Source organism: Caloenas nicobarica, chromosome 1 (assembly GCF_036013445.1).
Source record: "Caloenas nicobarica isolate bCalNic1 chromosome 1, bCalNic1.hap1, whole genome shotgun sequence".
Classification (NCBI taxonomy): domain Eukaryota; kingdom Metazoa; phylum Chordata; class Aves; order Columbiformes; family Columbidae; genus Caloenas; species Caloenas nicobarica.
The window spans coordinates 130,709,862-130,727,139 of record NC_088245.1 but is presented as its reverse complement, the minus strand read 5'-3'; the positions used below and the strand labels follow the sequence as shown (position 1 = coordinate 130,727,139).

General features: G+C 47.4%; 1 protein-coding gene across 1 annotated transcript in view; it reads right to left on the bottom strand.

Annotated features, from left to right (window-relative positions):
- Positions 1-10,555: 10,555 nt before the first annotated feature.
- The window catches only part of PTGFRN (prostaglandin F2 receptor inhibitor), a 69,474-nt gene continuing 62,751 nt past the window's right edge, over positions 10,556-17,278 (bottom strand). Inside the window, exons 8-9 of the mRNA XM_065658561.1 lie at positions 15,431-15,736; positions 10,556-14,193 (exon numbers count right to left, since the gene is read on the bottom strand). Of these exons, the coding sequence (XP_065514633.1) occupies positions 14,027-14,193; positions 15,431-15,736 (473 nt within the window). The 3' untranslated portion in view covers positions 10,556-14,026. The remainder of the gene's footprint in view (positions 14,194-15,430; positions 15,737-17,278) is intronic.

The window sequence follows — 17,278 nt, the reverse complement described above, 5'->3', positions numbered from 1 at the left end:
GCAGAGGATCCTCGCTGCAAGGCTCATGCCTCCATTAACTGGCTCCCCGTCATCCTACATGCACAACTTCTGTGGCATCACACAGCTCCAGAAAGTCAAATGCAGGATCGGGGACAGGCTATTGCAGCAGGCAGAGAGGTCACTGCAGGATCCCACCTGTCCCCTTCCACCCACCCTTGTTGCAATGGAACAGGGCAGAGGGGCAGCACCCATTTTGCGGGTAGGAGGAGGGTGCAAGGCAGGGCTGAAACCCTCACACTGCCTCCACAGAGGAGGTGAGCAGATAAGGCAGAGGTTGACAAGTGGTGAGGTAGCCCAGCACACCTGTTGGGAGGAAGGACCCATGTCCCATGGCAGATGGATACAACCATGCACGTAGCCATGGCTGCACGGTAGGCTTCTATTCCCTGCTGCAGGATGAAACCCTCCCATCTCGAAGAAAAAGGATGAAGCGGTTTGCTTTCCAAGAGCAACCTGCTGCCAGCAGTGCCCATGGGATGATCCTACTGAAAGTGAGCCAACCCACTTACCAGTTTGGAGGAGGCAAAAGCATCTCGGTTACAGTGACAGAGTAAATGGAAAGGAAACTTGGAGTTCAACCTCAGTGAGTTTCCAACAGTCAGTGTGCAGATAAACACACCCACCGGGACAATTTAACTCCAAGCTTGCAACTCTAATGATGCATGAGTCGCTGTTTACATTTGCAATAGAGAAACTGGGGAGAATAGGATTGCCTGGCCCAGCCCTATCACCAGCAATGATGATGCTCCGTGGACAAAACCAACAGCTCCCTCTTCCTAGGATTGTGCAGTCAAAAACTTACTCTCTTCCTCCCTGGGAAATTAGTGCAACCAGACATATGGCAGGGCTATTAACCACGCAAAACAGGGTAAAGGAAGAAGATCAGAGAATCCTTTACAAAGACAATGCTGTTAGAAACCACATCAGGGAAGCCAAATCCATGGCGAGAAAGATCTCCTTACCCCATTTTCCTGGGGATGGTACCAGATTGGAAGTCAGAGGGAAATATCTTTCTTGGATAGCACAGGGGGTCCCTGCCTGTACCTACAAGGAGCAGAGGATTTGCCTCCTGCAAGCCAGCCAGTGCATGTGCCCATGCACCTCACCTGGTGAGCTAAAGGGCTGCACCAGGGCCATGGGGATTGAACACTATCAACCCATAGCCCTTGGCAGGTCTTGAGCAGCAAGGCCACCTCTCAGCACATCCCAGCAGCGTACCACCGTCCCCCTCCAGAGCACAAGGCTGGAGATCAGGTTGCCCACAGGACTGGCTTTGGCTTTCACGCAGGTGATGACCATCTTTAGTTGCATACCTCCATACCCATTCTCCTTCCTCTTGCCTCCCTGGATCCCTTTGCAGGCACCCTTTTTCGATGCTGCTCAACCACTCTGGGCCAAAGCTTTCCAGAAGAACACCATCAAAAATGCAGCATGGAAAGTTCTACCAAACCCAGTACAGCCAGGATGAAGTTAGACTCTATCTAAAAGAGCACAGCAGCAACATCCATGGTGACCTGGAAACCTCTCAGACAGAAAAGTGCTGACCAGACACTTTCCTTACACACTGCAAGGAGCCTGGGGAGGGATAGGGATAAGGCAGAATTACTCCCACGGCAGGGTAGAAATGCTATGGAGGAAGCTGTTGAGGATGAAGGAGGAGACCCCATGGTCAGTGTTGGTTTTTAGGGGGAACAGATTGCTGAGACCCAAAAGCAATTAAGCAAGTATAGGAGAAAGGCTGCAGACCAGATTCCCTGTCTGGCTATATGGCCCTCATGAGCTCCTTCACCCCATTTGGGTGCCTGGGGTTAGGGCAGCTGTAGTTTCCTCTGCCTGCAGCCATCACATTCATTTCTGGCTTCCATCCATCACAGCAGAGGGCACAGCCTACCCCACCTTCTGAAAAGTTAGCAATGAACCTCACCTTCCAAAGCAAACCAGAACTCAAACCATGTCTTAGACAAATCCAGCTTTGCACAGGATGGGTTTTCAACCACTGCCAAGGTTGCTTGCTCTGGGAGAAAAAAAATCCCTAAGTAAAGGGAGGGTTCCTAAAGGGAGGGTTCCCCCACGAGCTTTTGGCATTGCTATGCAAAATCTCAGGTGAAAGCAAACTGCTCTGTGAGGAGCACAAGCTCGTGGGACTCTGCTCAGCCCCATGACTCTACCATCCCATCACTCCACATCCACGCCAGCCCTCAGCAATGACCTGCCCTCTGCCTCTCTGCTCACACGGACAAGCACCCTGGGGCTCCCCGAGCACTGAAGCACAGGTGGCAAAGGAGCTAGAGACTAATTTGAGGCAGCAGGGTCCCAGCAGAGATGCTGAAGGGAGCAAAGACAACACAGGGGCCCTCCTTCAGCTTGCACAACCTGCCCTGGAGCAGTGTGAATGGAAGCCCTGCTCCCCAAAGGTTTTTTGAAGGCGAAAGGCACACAGTGCCTGCTTGGCTGTAAACACCAGTCAAGGTGCTGCCAAAGGCAGCCACAAAAAGCTCCTGCATTTCAGCCTGCTCTTGTGACCAAACAGGGAGGGGGAATACAGCCCAGGGGCGCAAGCTATAAGCAAGCTCTCAAAAAATGCCTCCTCTGCCTTTGCTTCCTAGATCTCAGGAGGCACATCCCCCTGCCCAGAAATGCCATTGTCACATACCCACAGTAACCGGGGAGAGGCAGAAGACAAGGAGGGATGGAGGTTGCAGCTCCAAAAGTGAGGAGCTGGCGCCAGGGAGGGTAGGGGGATGCGGGGAACAGCGCAGCATTAGCTGGGATAATCTGGCAGTCTTGGGGGACGCGCCAGAAGCCTACGGATAATCAGGGGAGCTGGCGCAACAGACTTTGAAGTCTGCCGTCAGGTTTTCTCAGCCCGGCTCAGACATCAAAGGCAGCTGGCTACTTCCCCCAATTACAGAGCAGGAGCGGGCCGGCTGCCTGGCTTCCCCAAGGCCGGCCGGCTCAGCCGCGATCCCTCGGGCACACACTCGTGGGCAGAAGCCTCCTGACAGAGCACAAATGCCCAAATCCTCCAGCTCCTGCTGGAGCCAGGCTCGCTTCGCTGGGAGTTTGCCTCACAGCCACGTGGGCTTTCACCTTGGGCTGTTGGAGCAGAACGAGATTTCGGTGGATAAGGATCTCCCCACTGACGTGCTGCTGAACCAAACCACCCGCCAGTTCCTGGGAAACCAGACAGCCACAAAAACTGGGGGAAGCCTAGCAAAGGTGAAGAAAATAGCGACCTTTTCTCATGGTGGTGAGAAGGACTGCCTCTGTTACTCAGATCCTGTGTGCCCTGGGCCCTCGTGGGACATGGCTCCAATGTACAGCAAGGACAGAGTCTTCATGAGCAAAACCCACAGCAAGGACAGAATCATGAGCAAAACCCACAGCAGCACAGAATCATGAGCAAAACCCACAGCAGCACAGAATCATGAGCAAAACCCACAGCAGCACAGAAAGGCTGTTGTGATTGTTTTGCACCGAAAGGAACTGTCATCGACACAGGAACTGAAACATATAATTAATAACAATAATTAAAAAAAAAAAAGAATGGAAATCTAAGAGTAGAATGGGCTGGGAAGCAGAGAAACGCCTGTCCTGTGCAACTGCAGCTTTCTAGGACTGTGGCCGCTTGCAGTAGTGAGCAACCAGGTCTGGCCTAGGAAGAGAATACCCACGGCTCTTTTTTGGTGAACTGGTGCTTGCTCGCATTTGCACCATCATTTCTACTGCAAAAAGTCAAAGAACAAAATTGGCCATGGCACTACAGAGACATCAAAGTCCTTTAGGAAAGTAAGATGGGTTATTCCTGCTTCCCTGCCACATCAGCCGGCAAACACAGTTGTTCCAAATCTGCTCAGCCACAACCACGTTTCATTTCTCATCCTACTAAAAAGTGCTCTTCAGTCTGCCCCTTCTCTCTTCACCCCCCGTATTTTTTCCCAAATCTTCTACCCTCATGAAGGGCTGAAAAGCCACACTCCTCTATAGCCATAGCTCCACCAGCCTCTCTAGTTTGGGCCAACAGTGCATTTCTGACATAAATCTATTGGACATCTCACCTTTGCTGCAGGCAGCAGAAAGCTCAGGGGGACAACACGCTGCTGGGGACCAGGAAGGATGCTGCACCAAGGGAGCTAATTCACCTCCTCCCTGCCAGCTCCTCACAGCACCCCAGGATGGAGCCAGCAGCGCAGCCCCTCAGCAAAGAGGCATTGCTCAGCAGCTGCCCTTGCTCCTCTAGCCTGCGGGGCTTGGCTCCCAGGTGGCACAGTCTGTCCCCTGCAAATCCCGGCAATCCCCCGCCACAGCACACGCAGGGCCTGATCAGGCCACTGTGCAGTCTGTAATCGCAGCCCCCTGCCCAGCTCGGCTCCTGCATGGCACCAGGAGCTGCTATGCGCCCTCCCCAGACCCCTCTGTGCTGGCGTTTGAAGCGGGATCAGCATCTTTTAAGCACGCAGCCTCATGAAAGACTGTTTGAAGCAGAGCAGCAAAGGATTGCGCCTGCTAGTTTTGGTTCCCGATGGACACGGCGAGGGCAGAGGCCGGGGAAGAGAGGAGGGAGGTTAAGAGAGGGAAAGAGGGAGAGCAATCGCAGCGAGCTGCTGTTCAGTAGGACTTGCTGTTGGGGAATACAGAACAGTATCACATGTTGGGAGAGAAACTAGGTTTTAATATTAAGCTGCTTATTTAGGTCTCTAAGTTATGGAGATGCTGCACTTCAAAACTAATTAGATTGACAGAGCTTGGATTCGATTACAGGATTTCCAGAAGCAAGAGGGTTTAAAAAAAAAATTAAATAGCTGCCCTGGAAATGTTAGCAAGGGAATTAAACAGCCATTGCTGCAGCCAATTGTGAAATACATCTAGCTGGGAAAAATGACAACTCCAGCTGCCAAAACCCATTGCACCAGTGGATGAAGTAGGGAGGTGCTCTCCTAATAGGCCTAAGTGGAAGATGCACAAGATTTGTGCCTCCCAGTCCTTGAGGTAGGCAGAAGGTCTCTCCAAGGCCCTTCAGGAAGTACATGCCTCCCTCTGATGGCAGCGTGTGAATCTGAAAGTACGTGGATTTTTCCCAACCCTGAACTCGCTGCAGTGAGCAAAGCATCCAGGAGCTGTAGGCAGGCAACTGTGGGGCTGGGGCTGAAGAGGGAGAGGCTGTAGATCCCACAGAGAAACGCAAGGGCTGCCCGGGGAAACCCCACCACCTACACAGACAGAAAGTCCCATCCTTACCAGCCAGGACACCCAAGTGCTGTCTGCAGCAGCAGTATGGCCAGCGCAGCGCTACGAACAATGTGGGAATAATACACAGCTATGCTCCTGAAGTGATAAAGCAAGGTAGCAATGGCAGAAGTACACTCACAGCTCACCTAGCATCGAAGCCTTCACTCATCTACCTGAAATAACTCCCTTTCCCACTCCTCTGAGATCATGGGAAAAGCAACGGTTTCACAAGGCTCAAAAGCAGAGCCAGAGTAGCCCTTTTTAAAATCCCAGAACTGCCAGCTTCAGTTCCTCTTGAAGCTCCTAAAGCATCCTTTATCTGTGAATATGAAGCTTCTCTTCAAGTACACATACACAGGTGTCCTAAGAAACTCAGCTTGGGGCCTGAGAGGTTGCTAGGAGGGCCTTGACTCAAAATGTAGTATTAACGTGTTGTTTAGTGGTCTGGGTATGTTTATAGCTATCAGACAGCTGTAGCTGGCCATGCAGCATATACTGTTCCTATATGCCACCTTTTCACCTTCCTCAGCACTGGTTTGGGTAGAGCACTCTGGACAACACCACCCCATGTTGCCCTTGTTGCTGCACAAGCATCTCGAGAGCAGAACACAGTGCAGGCAATACTGATGCTGTTGCTGCTGGTATCCTCCATTTGCACTAAAGTGGGATTTCTTTGCTATAGTCACAGAAACACTAAGATAGACCTACAATAAGCCAAGCAAATTTCCTTCAAACAAAAAGCAGGAGCTGCAGTGAACTCCAGGGAAAGCCTGCAGGGTGCACAGCTTTGATTAAATGGAGATGTCAGAAAGAGTTGCAAATGTACAAACTAGATCTCGTTTCTTTGAGCTTGGACTGTCAGTCTTGGTGTGAAAGCAACTCCTTCAGTATTGCCACTGAAGGGCTTGATAAAGTATGCACCCACTACTGCAACACAGCAGCAGTTATCTTACTTTTGCCTGGCACTTTCCACCTAAGAGAGCCTGCAGCACCCTCCCTGCTACTCCCAGACACTTGGAGAACATCTCTCACCACTGAAGGTCTTGGTCAAGTTGGGAAGAGATGACACTCAGATGACACAGTGCTGCCACCACTGGCACAAGGTAAGGGAGGGTTTAAACACAGCAATGCCATGCCCAAGGCTCCTGAGAGCCATCTTGTTAACACTCTACATACGGTCAGGTCGAGGAGGGGGAATTAAGCGAATAGCAACTTACAAATGACTTTTCCGGATGAATGCAGGATACTGCGGGAAATGGAAGCAAGAGAGAAAAAAAAAATATAATAGTATCAGGCAAGGACATCTCAGCATGCACTTGAAAGGCTGCAGGAAAAGCCATCAGCTTCAAAAGGACCTTAACATCTCATTTCTAAAGAAAATGTAGACTTCTGCCAGGCCAGGCACTCAGAGCTGAAGGGGCTGTCCCTGAAACGTCCACAATAGACATTTCTGAGCCAGAGGAAGAGGCTGTGCTTGTCAGCCCACAGCAGTGGGGTGGTGAGGGGAAGAGAGTGGGCAGTGACAGAAAACAGCTGGTAAGGTCTGTCCATGTGGAAGAAGGCCAAACACCCAATAAAGCAGAAAGACATACAAATCCTTTTCATTGCTAGAAGACTCACCTTATGGCAATGATTTTGCTCTAAGTACTTCAAGAAGACTGGGCACTCACTATTGGTACAGCTACTAGAAGAGATACCTTCAGAGGGACTGGACACTGTGGATAACACACCAGGGACCTCCGTGTGAGACTTGGTTGACTCCAGTAGTCACACGGCAGAAAAGCTGCACAGCTGAAGACTAGGAGCCTGCGCAAGGATAAAAACTACAATTAGAATGGATTGGATCCATCCTGGTAACTTTCATCCAAGGACTATTCTTATGCAAAGGCAGAGATGTTATACAAGTAAAAAAAAATATATCAAAATCCATCCTGGAACTGTTTTTACAAAAACATAAATTATGTGAGAATGGTTGTTAACATTTATCTTGCCTAATTCTCATGTCTTAGGTGAGCAACACGTTCTTTTACAGCCAATGGTGAGAAATGGGTACCTTCATGTTCATATTCTAAAATGCATGTCTCAAGTAGGTCAGATAGATTGCATTCTTTAATCATCTGTTTCTCAAGTCCAGGGTGGCTAGCCTGGGTATTGAAGATGAATCCCGCCATTGTTATGTTGAGAAATGACTTTGTTTCATACTAGCTACAATGTTCGGCACAGTTGTCACTTGTCTGGAACTCATAGGCACTGAGCAGCATTTCTGTTACAATAGCAAGCAGCCACTCAGGAGAAAGACGAGCAAAACCATCTTCTTTACAAAGAAAATCTGTCCCTTCAGCTTTGGCAAAGGGAATGTGAACGTCTCTTCAGAGTCACCTCCCCATCAGAGATGCTTGGTTTCCTTGCATGTTGTCTGAGATCCTCATGAGGAAAGAGACAGCAAAACATTTGTGTGCATGTATGTGTCATGCCAGCCTTGCAGATGATTTGCAGTGGGTGCTGGGCTGGAATTCTGCAGCTTGAGCTCTCAGCAGACGATTCAAGGATGCACCACAACAACATAACCCCAGTTTCCCCCAGAGAGATGAGCACAAAAGAGCCTGGTCCTTTAGAGACACAGAGAGACAAAGGCAAGAAGAGACTCCTAAAGGGAAGGACGGGAAATGAAACAGGGGAGACAGAGCGAACAAAACATGGAAGAAATGAGCAAGCAAGGCTGCGGACAGAGAAAGAGGATGAACCTGAACACCAAAGGGAAGGTTAGTACTACTGTACTTGCATTCAGAACCTGCATTGGGCGGTAGCCACACACAGCTTTCATAAACCCTGGCAGATGCTCAGCAGCGCAGATATTTTCCCTGTTTACCATACCCCTAGCATCCCAGCCACTGCACACTGTGCTCAGGGCGTTTGTGGAGCTGAAGTCAGCACAGAGACAAGAGCCACAAAGGCAACACCAGTCCCATCCTCTCAGACATCTCTGTGGGTTCTCAGATGCCCAGTAACTGGCAGGTTCATACTGCTGGCTCTGCTGGAGGAGCTCTGGATGCAACCTCCCTTCTCTGTAGCTCTACCCTTTAAGAAACTTTTGGGAACTTCGTAGCTTTGAGACTTCCTGATGCCTGTTGAATATGCCAAATCATTGGCAAGATCATACAAAGGAACCAGAGGGCATGAGCCAAGTGAAGTTGCAAACAAGAAACGGAACTTCATGTCCATCTATCTGTAGCTCCATTATTAACTTCTGAAGCCAGTGGAGGTGCACTCAGACTATGTCTGTGGGCTAGTCTAAGGCCCAGTACTTGCCGGAGTTTATAAAATCCCACGTGGACAAAGCATGATATAATACTAACTTGCTTTCACAAAGTCTGCTTTGGAAAGTCCTGCCTTTCTACCCCCTTGGCAGAGGTGGAAGCAGACGTGCACTTACACTTCTGGCACTTTGTGGAATGCAACTCAGCTGCCAGGGAGAGGGAACAGCCTGTCTTTGTGGCAGCTCTTCTGAGGGACCTGGAAATCCGCAGAACCTGGCTTCCTCAATAACACAGGCATCCCTCTGGAGCTCTCAATCATCTGCTGGCTACGGCCTAATGCTGTTTCCCTCTGTAATGGGAGGAGAACCATGGCAAAGGGCTGTCTGATAGAAAGCTACATGCTGTATTTAAGGTGTATTTACCTCGCTCAAGACTGAACAGTGGCTTTTTCTCCAGTTGTCACGTTCCACAGCTTCAATCATTTGCTAAAGGCTCTTTTCTTGAAACATCTGCTGTGCAGACCTCAGCCCCCTGCAATCACAGAAGTATAGAACATCCCATTGGAAAGACAAAAGCCACACATTCCCTTGGAAGGTTTGCATGACCAGGCTTCATCTCCACATGACAAAGAGGCAGGTCTTCTCATGCATCCTGCTCAACAGCAGTCAGCTTCAGCCCAGCAGAGGTTTTAGGACTGGCCCTGACCTGAGCAGGGCAGGTAGCCAGAGCCAGTCCGCACAACGGGGCTCTCTCATAGACGAGCACAGCCATGCATGTTGCTCGAGCCTGGTGCTATAGAAGTAACTGAACTCCCAGGCTCTGGCACAAAAGTGTTTTTCAGACCGCCTCTGTGACAGTAGCCAGCTAGATCCCTCTATTGGCAGGTAGCTGAGCTGAACCTGTGGCAGATACAAGGTGATGCTGGAGACTCGGTGACTCCCATCATTCACCGCAACACTCAGGCATTTACTTGCAAGTATTCCCCTCATCTCCAGACTTCAAGTTTCGGCTTTCTTTTTTGTGATAAAATCCTAGCATGCTTACAAGAACAGTATTAAGATCCAGGTCATCCTAGGGGGTGGAGGAGGCAAGAGAATTTCATAAAGCTAATCCAAATTTACCAGTAAGCTGTAACCTGCACAACTAGAGGCCAACGACTGCTGTCCCACAAGCGTGCCACTCATTGCTCGTGTACGTGTTAAACATCTGCAGCTGCCAAAGGTTCTGCTGGGGGACCAGAGACCTTTTATGATATTTCTCTATCTCAGCTGATGGTCCCTGTCACCCCTGACAGCTTAGTGCCACACACTCTACAGAGGACATCTTTCCATGCCAGCTGCAACTCCACCATCTGGAATGAAGCCAGAGGGCGGACAGTTGACACTTTCCTGTCAACTGGCCTGCACTGCAGCCATCTTGGACAGAGCATGCACTGGTCTGGACACAAACCCACCTTGCCAAAGCCTGTCTTGGCTTCCCAACCTCACTTCTGCCTCAAGCAACTTCTTGCTGGAAAGCAAGTCACCTCCTTGCTGTGCTATCATGGTGTCCTCACATGGTTTCTGGAGTAGGGGGTTAGAAATCCTCAATTCAGCCATTGGCAAGGTAAGCAGGAAGTTGACTTCCAACTACTGTTTTTCCTCGTGGTACCTTGGAAACGAGAAGCCTCAGGAAGGCTTCAAGGAAGACTCAACATCTAATGTCCATGTTTTACAGCAGATCTTAAACACACACTCCCAAATGCAACTCCTGGTCCCAGGTAATCAGAAGGAAACTGGCCCAACAGAAAGATTGACTTACAATGGTGCAGAAACAGGACAGACTCAGAAAACAATTATGTTCCCCAGTTTGTGACACAAATGTAGGCAAATATTTAAAACTTACTGTTAAAAAGGGCTGATGCTTATTTTACAGAGTAAGCAGTGCTGGAAACAGGACTGCAAAGTTTACATTTGGTACCTTTGCCTCAAACAATAGTGCCTGTATACACTCAAGGTACATGGGAAGAACTGCCCATAGCTCAAACATCCAGACTCACAGTACGGACATAATCAAAAAGGCTCGCTCTTTATTTTAAACATAAAAAGAAATATTTTACACAGCCTTGTTAGAACTATTCGGTACCTGCATTCCAGAGTTGTGCCAAACACTTTATTTTATAACTTTGAAATTAAAACAAAAGAAAGAAAATAACTTGCCCTTCTGCTACATGATTTTCAAGCTTGTCCTAGATCGAAATTCCGAGTGCCTGCAGGAATTTATCAGCTTAACCAGGAGATGTGGCAAAGCGAACACAGGAAGATCAATGTGAGCCCTTAGGATACTTTGACAATACCACAGGTTGCAGCTGGGAGGATACAGATGCTTGCACTGCATCTCGGGCAGCTTACTCTCCTGATACTGTGCAGGTTTAATACATGACCAGATGCACACACACTTCCACTCACACAAACCCCGGTCACACAGGAAATAATGATAATAAAAAACATGAAAAGTGACCTAGATTTTTTTTTCATTAGAGATAAGATTCCCACTCTATTTTTTTAAAAAAAGGAGATAATACAAAATTGGCACAAGTAGAAGGAAACCTGGGGGTTAAGTGTAGCCCCTCAGCTTCTAGCCTTCCAACTACAGCAAACACAGGGTGGATGGGGATGCAGCACTGCCTTCCAAGGGGCTGGCAGCAGTACAAGCTAGCAGCAAACTTGCTTCACTGGGAATGACAAAGATGGTTTGTTACAGGCCATGAAGGAAGGTCAGCATTAGCTAAGGACATGGGGACCTTTCACTAGAGGAGCAGGGAGCCCTGACCAAAATAACCCTGAGTTTTTTCCAGCAGGGAGAAAGTGTGCTATGTTGTGTGCTTGGGAAGAGCTGGCAGTTCCCTGCTCATTCATTCCCTAATTATTGCGTTACAGTCATGATCCTCTCTCTCCAAAACTTAACCAAGAGCACATAAACAAGGAGTCAGTCTGCAAGGACAGAAAGTGACTGATGCTGTGCTTCGAACTTCACCACCACTACCACCCCTACCCAAGATGCCCCCATGCCACAGGCCTTCTGTGAAGAAAGCGGATGTTAATGCAGGAAAGAAGCTGCTAGATCAGTATGGGAAGGAGAGCCAGCATCCCAAACATCAGAATGGTGTTTCTTAACATCCAAGGAAAAAGCAAGGTTTCACTACAGCAGACAGACATGAGAGGAAGAAAAAATCCTTGCTGCAAAAGTAATATCTGAGTGAATCCTTTCCTCAACTCTCTTCCTTTGGAAAGCATCGCTACAGATTTCTGGGCTTTCACAGCAGAAACTAGAGACTTCTTCTGCCCTGCTCCTCAGCAGAGACGGCTACATCTGCCTGCAACACAGGCCTTTTCAGAGCTCTTCCAGGAAAGAAAACATCAGGCCAGGAAGAAAAGTTGCTATGAATGTTCAAGCCAAAGTCTTCCACAGGTTTATATAGGTTTTGGGTGTCCCAGTTTAGGAACAATACATGAAATCTCTTAAAGAGTCAAATAAAAAGTTGCAAGCCCTGACTCTACAAATCAAACCAATTTTGAAGATGTCTCACATTCGGCTTCCAAAAAAATCATCTGACACCTCTACGCATTCATACATATACATTTGTGACTGCACGCGTGCTTGCATGCAAGAAGCAGAACAACCTTCTAGAAAAGCCCTCACATCAGTCAAATGTCACAATATAAGATAGGAGAAAAGAAAAAACAAAACCAAACCAAAACAACCCACATGTAGAAAACTTACCACAAAAAAACCCTGATTTTGGAATAGCTGCAGTGTTGAGTTGAAGATTCCACAAACACTAATACGAAATGAAGCCTTTATAGCACAGATACTACACCTGCACCTCCCCTGGAATGTGAAGTGGGATGAGCTATTAGTGAAGCAGATCATCTAGCACTTAACTAATGTCTAGACTGGCAACAGCACACCACAGCCAGTACCTTTCATGTATGCTCTCCTTTAGTGTCTTTTATCTTAAAAAACTCTGAAAAGAATTGAGCCCTGGCCTCAACTCCACATTTCTCACCCTTCTTGATGCAAGACAAACCCTGGCTGTGATGTCAGATTGTGGTATAGTCCTACTTCCTTGTTTTTTTATACACAGTATCTTTATTCTGACTTTTATTGCTTAAAACACCAGCTGTGCTGGGAAGACGGAAGTCGGAAAAGGAGCTGCTCCTACTCAGGAGCCAGGTCAGTGTATGTGGAAGACCAAAGCAGGACTTCTATACTATAGCACCTAGGAACAGGTCTCAAACCCTTGGGGAAAGCCCTGCTGCAGGCCCATGCACAAGACCAGGACCATTGGAACCTGAAGGATTCTTGCAGCCTTCTTGGGCTTGATCCTATTCCCACCCTGAGCTGCACTTCAGCTGCTGCAGAACTCAGACTGCTCACAGGTTCAAGGTTTAACCACTGAGTGACTGGAAGAAGCAGCACTGGAGTCTGGTCTGTGCATTTGGTAATACATAGTTTACAAGTCTTCTCTAAATATGATTAATTGGACAACTGCACACAAAGATCCATCTCATTTTTTTTTTCTCTCGTAAGTGGGGCAAGGTCTCTGCTGAGGCCAAGCAGAAGGCTGGCCCTTGTCCTTAGACACGATGTGCTCTCCCCTGCCAGAAGCAAAACAGGGTCTTAGGCACAACGTGAGCAGCTGTAGTGGGGAGAAAAGAAAGTGGGTGGGGAGCAGGTGGCCACAGGCAGACATCCAACAAATGCTTGTCTGAGGACTGACTCTTCAGGGTTGCCAAGTTAGCCCCAATTCACCGCAGCTAAGAGCTTTGAGCACCGAAAATAAAATTTTTAAAAGTATTTAAAAAGTGTCTCAAAGACCTCCAGGCAAAGTATGTTTTGTGGTTAACTGCAAACCCTTCAAAAGCCAGGGAAGGGAAGGCATGCTGACAACCATAAACCAATCATTTATTGGAACAGCCTCAGCCTTCTGAGGCAGCAGCAGAGGAACCTTCTCCAGCCTTCAACTCAACACAGAAGTCTGAGAGATACCAAGGTGGACAAAGGGAACTGGATGGTGTGATGGGGGTAGAGGGGAAAAGTAGATTGCTTAATACAATGATAGTCTAACACTTCTACCAGCCCCTTTCACACCCATCAGCCCTGCCCATCATGCTTTCATACAGGGACATCTTTGCAAAACCAAGGCGGGGGAAACACCAAACGAGAAAAACAAAACAAAACAAAACACAAACAAAAAAACTTAGTGAATTTTGTCACAGGGCCCTGCTGAAAGAAGGCTCAACAGTTTGCACATTAAAAGGACATGATCCCTACGCAGAAAGTGCTGCTGGAAAAGGAGAACTAAATACGGCCTGAATGGTCTCAGGACATCACGTGTAACAAGGAGAAGCTTGAGGTCCAGCCTGAAATCAGAGAGGAAACGCACTGTCTTGTCTGGGCCTGTGAGCGAGTGTCTCAGCACAGTCCAAGAGCCCTGTGAGTCTCTCCTGAAATGCAAGTGTGTCCAGCTCTCATGCTCAGTCCATCTCCATCGACATCAGCCGGCGACGCTCTCGTCTTGTTTCCTGCACTTCCTTCTTGCAGCACCAACGAGAGGTGCAGTAGCCAATGAGGCAGGATAAGAGTCCAATGACAGTGGCCAGGCCGATGCCAATCAACAGGGGATACTTGAAAGCATTCAGAACTGAAAGAGGAAGGCAAAGTCATTAGATATCACTCAGAAAGTCAGAGATACCCTTTACTTGTTCTTGTGTAAAAAAGGAGAGAATCTCACGTTATTTCGTCATGGCCAGATTAATTATTTCAGAAGGAAATTACACTGATTTTCCTTCCTGATTTCTGTTTTTTGAGGTTTGGAAAACTGGTCTCTTACTGGAGTCCCTTACCTCCTCACCCTAATTCTTCCTCCACCATTTCAAAGCCTCAGGGAGGAACCTTGGAGCGAGAGAGGAAAGTAGAGGTAGTTCCAAGAGATATCCCATTACCCATTCCTCCAAACAAAAGCCTTGCTAAGTTTCCCTGTCAGAGGCAGCCTGTGGCTGCGCTCTTTGTAATATGTTTCCAAATGGCAAGGAGTAGACTCCTTTACACTTTGTTTAATTAGAACTACTCATACAGTGTATTAACTGCCACTCAGCAACCCTGTCTAATCAACCTCTAAAGTTGGTACCTAAACAAGAAATTTGATATGTAGGCACCTACTGCTCAGTTAAAATGCAGGGTCAAAAACTCTAAGGAGTTTGGAAAGTACAGTTATAATAGTTATCTGCACAGTAGGGAGAACAAAAACTTTAATTCCTTTTAAGTTCATGGAACTTCCCAACATGACCTTTCCTGGAAATACTGAGAAGAAAGCAACTAGTTCAAAACCCCTCCTGCATTAATTTTCCTCCTTAGCTACGTGCTGAATGCAGCATCTAGTGTGCAACTTGCTTCTCACGAAGCCTAGCAATACTTGCAACTCAGGTTGGAAAGCAGACAAGGCATTCAGTGCAGGAAACAGCACGTCTTGTGGTTAGGAGAGGGAGGAAGGAGTCAGAGCTCTGACCTTCTGTTCTCAGCTTTGATATTAACCACAACATGACTCTACTTCAGCATGCCCCATCTGCAAACTGAAGGTTCCTCCTGCAGGCAGCAGATGGGTTAATACTTGGAGAGAATACTATGTCTTGACTGAAAGATGCCCCAGCTATGCAAAACATCACAGAGATGATCAGGAAAGAAAACACTCCAGTCTTATGACTATGATCTGTTCAGGCCTAACTAGTCTACAGAATCTGGAATTAGAAGTTGTAAACAACAGAAAAGGATAACAAAATCTAATAAGATTATCACAGGCACCTTTAAAAGTAGTAATGAGGAATATTTGTCACAGAAAGACATAATAGGGTGTTAAAAAAATACATAATGCAATCTCTTACCATCCATTTTCACAGACAAAAAGATAGGTTTGGCTTTGATGTCAGGTTCCCGCTGCCATACACCAGTGGCAGATCGCACCCACGGGGTCACTACACAGTAGTGGTTCCCGAAGTCGTGGTCCTCACAGCCATGCACGCGGAGCCGGAATTCCAGGGGGCTGATTCTCTCCAGGCTGAGATCACTGCTCCCGTTTCTCCTGCTCTGCGTCACGATCCCTTTCCGGTCCAGTGAGGCCAGCAAGACGGGCTCTCTGTCCAACGCAAAGGAGCGCACAGCAAACCAGGAGACATCAAAGGACATATCATCTGCGTTTGTGGACAAAGAAGAATTTAGACATGTCGGTGAGCTCTGAAAAGTATTCAAAGTGCCACTTCTCAGCAGAAAGGTTAATCTGAAAGCAGCATACCCAGCACTGGTCTGACAGCAGAAGAAAAAAGAAAAGAAAGAAAAAAAGAAAAAGAACGTGCCCTGAACATGTCCTTTCTAGGAGGATTCAAGCAGCAAACTGCAATGAAATGCCCTGGCAAAAAGCACACAGCTGCACAGAAAGGGTGACTTCCTACAGGGATGACAAAAAGGAGATAACCTTGCTTTCCTGTCTATCCTAAAAATTATATTTCATCGCTGATCTGAGTTTTCACCAAGCAGGTCTCATGTCATAAGAAGTTCTATAACTATGCTGAACCTATGGTAAAAAGGTATAGAAGTGCTAGGCGTTTGCTAGCAGAGAGTGATTTGCAATCACTACCTTTGTGCAGGGCCTACTCAACCACAAAGTCAGAAGGCTCTTTCCTGAGGGCCTCTTCCTTACACTGAAGTCTGCCTAAATAAATACAGAGATTCTACACAGAGCGCAAAAAATTACCTACAAAAGTACAAAGCATTCAGGAGCAAAGCCTGACCACGATGCTTTTATACATCTTTTCCAGAGTTGTGGGTTACTGTCATGCATCACCAGGAATCACACCTTGTACAAGTTTTACCACCCAAGGAGATTGTCTATAAAACGCATTTGCAACACCTTGCACATTTTAACATAGCTGACAGGTAGCCAGAGTTCGTCAGCACATCCAGCTCTTTCTACGTTGATGCAAGATCCTATGGATCCCACTAGCAGACCTCAGTCTTAACCCTATTAGGCTGATGTAGCTGAGTATCTACTTTAAAAGTTACTGCTATTCCTTGCTAATGTGAGCCCAGCAACACCTGTCATAGTCTGAAACCTGGCATGACCCAGCACACAGACAGGAAAGCCTGCTCACTTCTTTCATCAGCAGGTCTTCCTCCCTGGCACGTTCACAAAGTGACGGGTCCAAACTGGAAACAGAGGTCACTATTTCTGTCCTGAGTTTTGGGTACTGGTAGAATGTGTGCACAGGGCTTAACCTTTTCACACCTAAGGCAGCTCCAATGATTTTGGTGATTTATCAAACCTCCATTTGCTAGTATTGAGATGTCTGAAAAACAGAGCGTTAGCAAACTGAAATTTAAAACTGAACTTTCAGCTAATTGAGTTTGCTCTTCTCTAAACTTGCACATTTGATCTCCAGGCTAATGGCAAAATGAAAGCCCTAAACCTGCTGCTGTACACAAATTCTTTGTAGATATAAGTGAAGATTATTTTTAAGCCTCTATCGGGCAAGCTAACACTTTGGGAAGAAAGGGAACCTTAAAATAATATTTCAAAGTAAAGGGACATCCTCAGTTCTGCTACTTGAAGTATAGTATCAGCTGGCCAGGTAGAACATTTCCCCTTACTGCAGACAAAAAAAACACCCACTCTTTGGGGTATAACTAGCTCACCTGTAAGGTGCAGTGCTTTTACACACATCTTCAAAAATGAAACT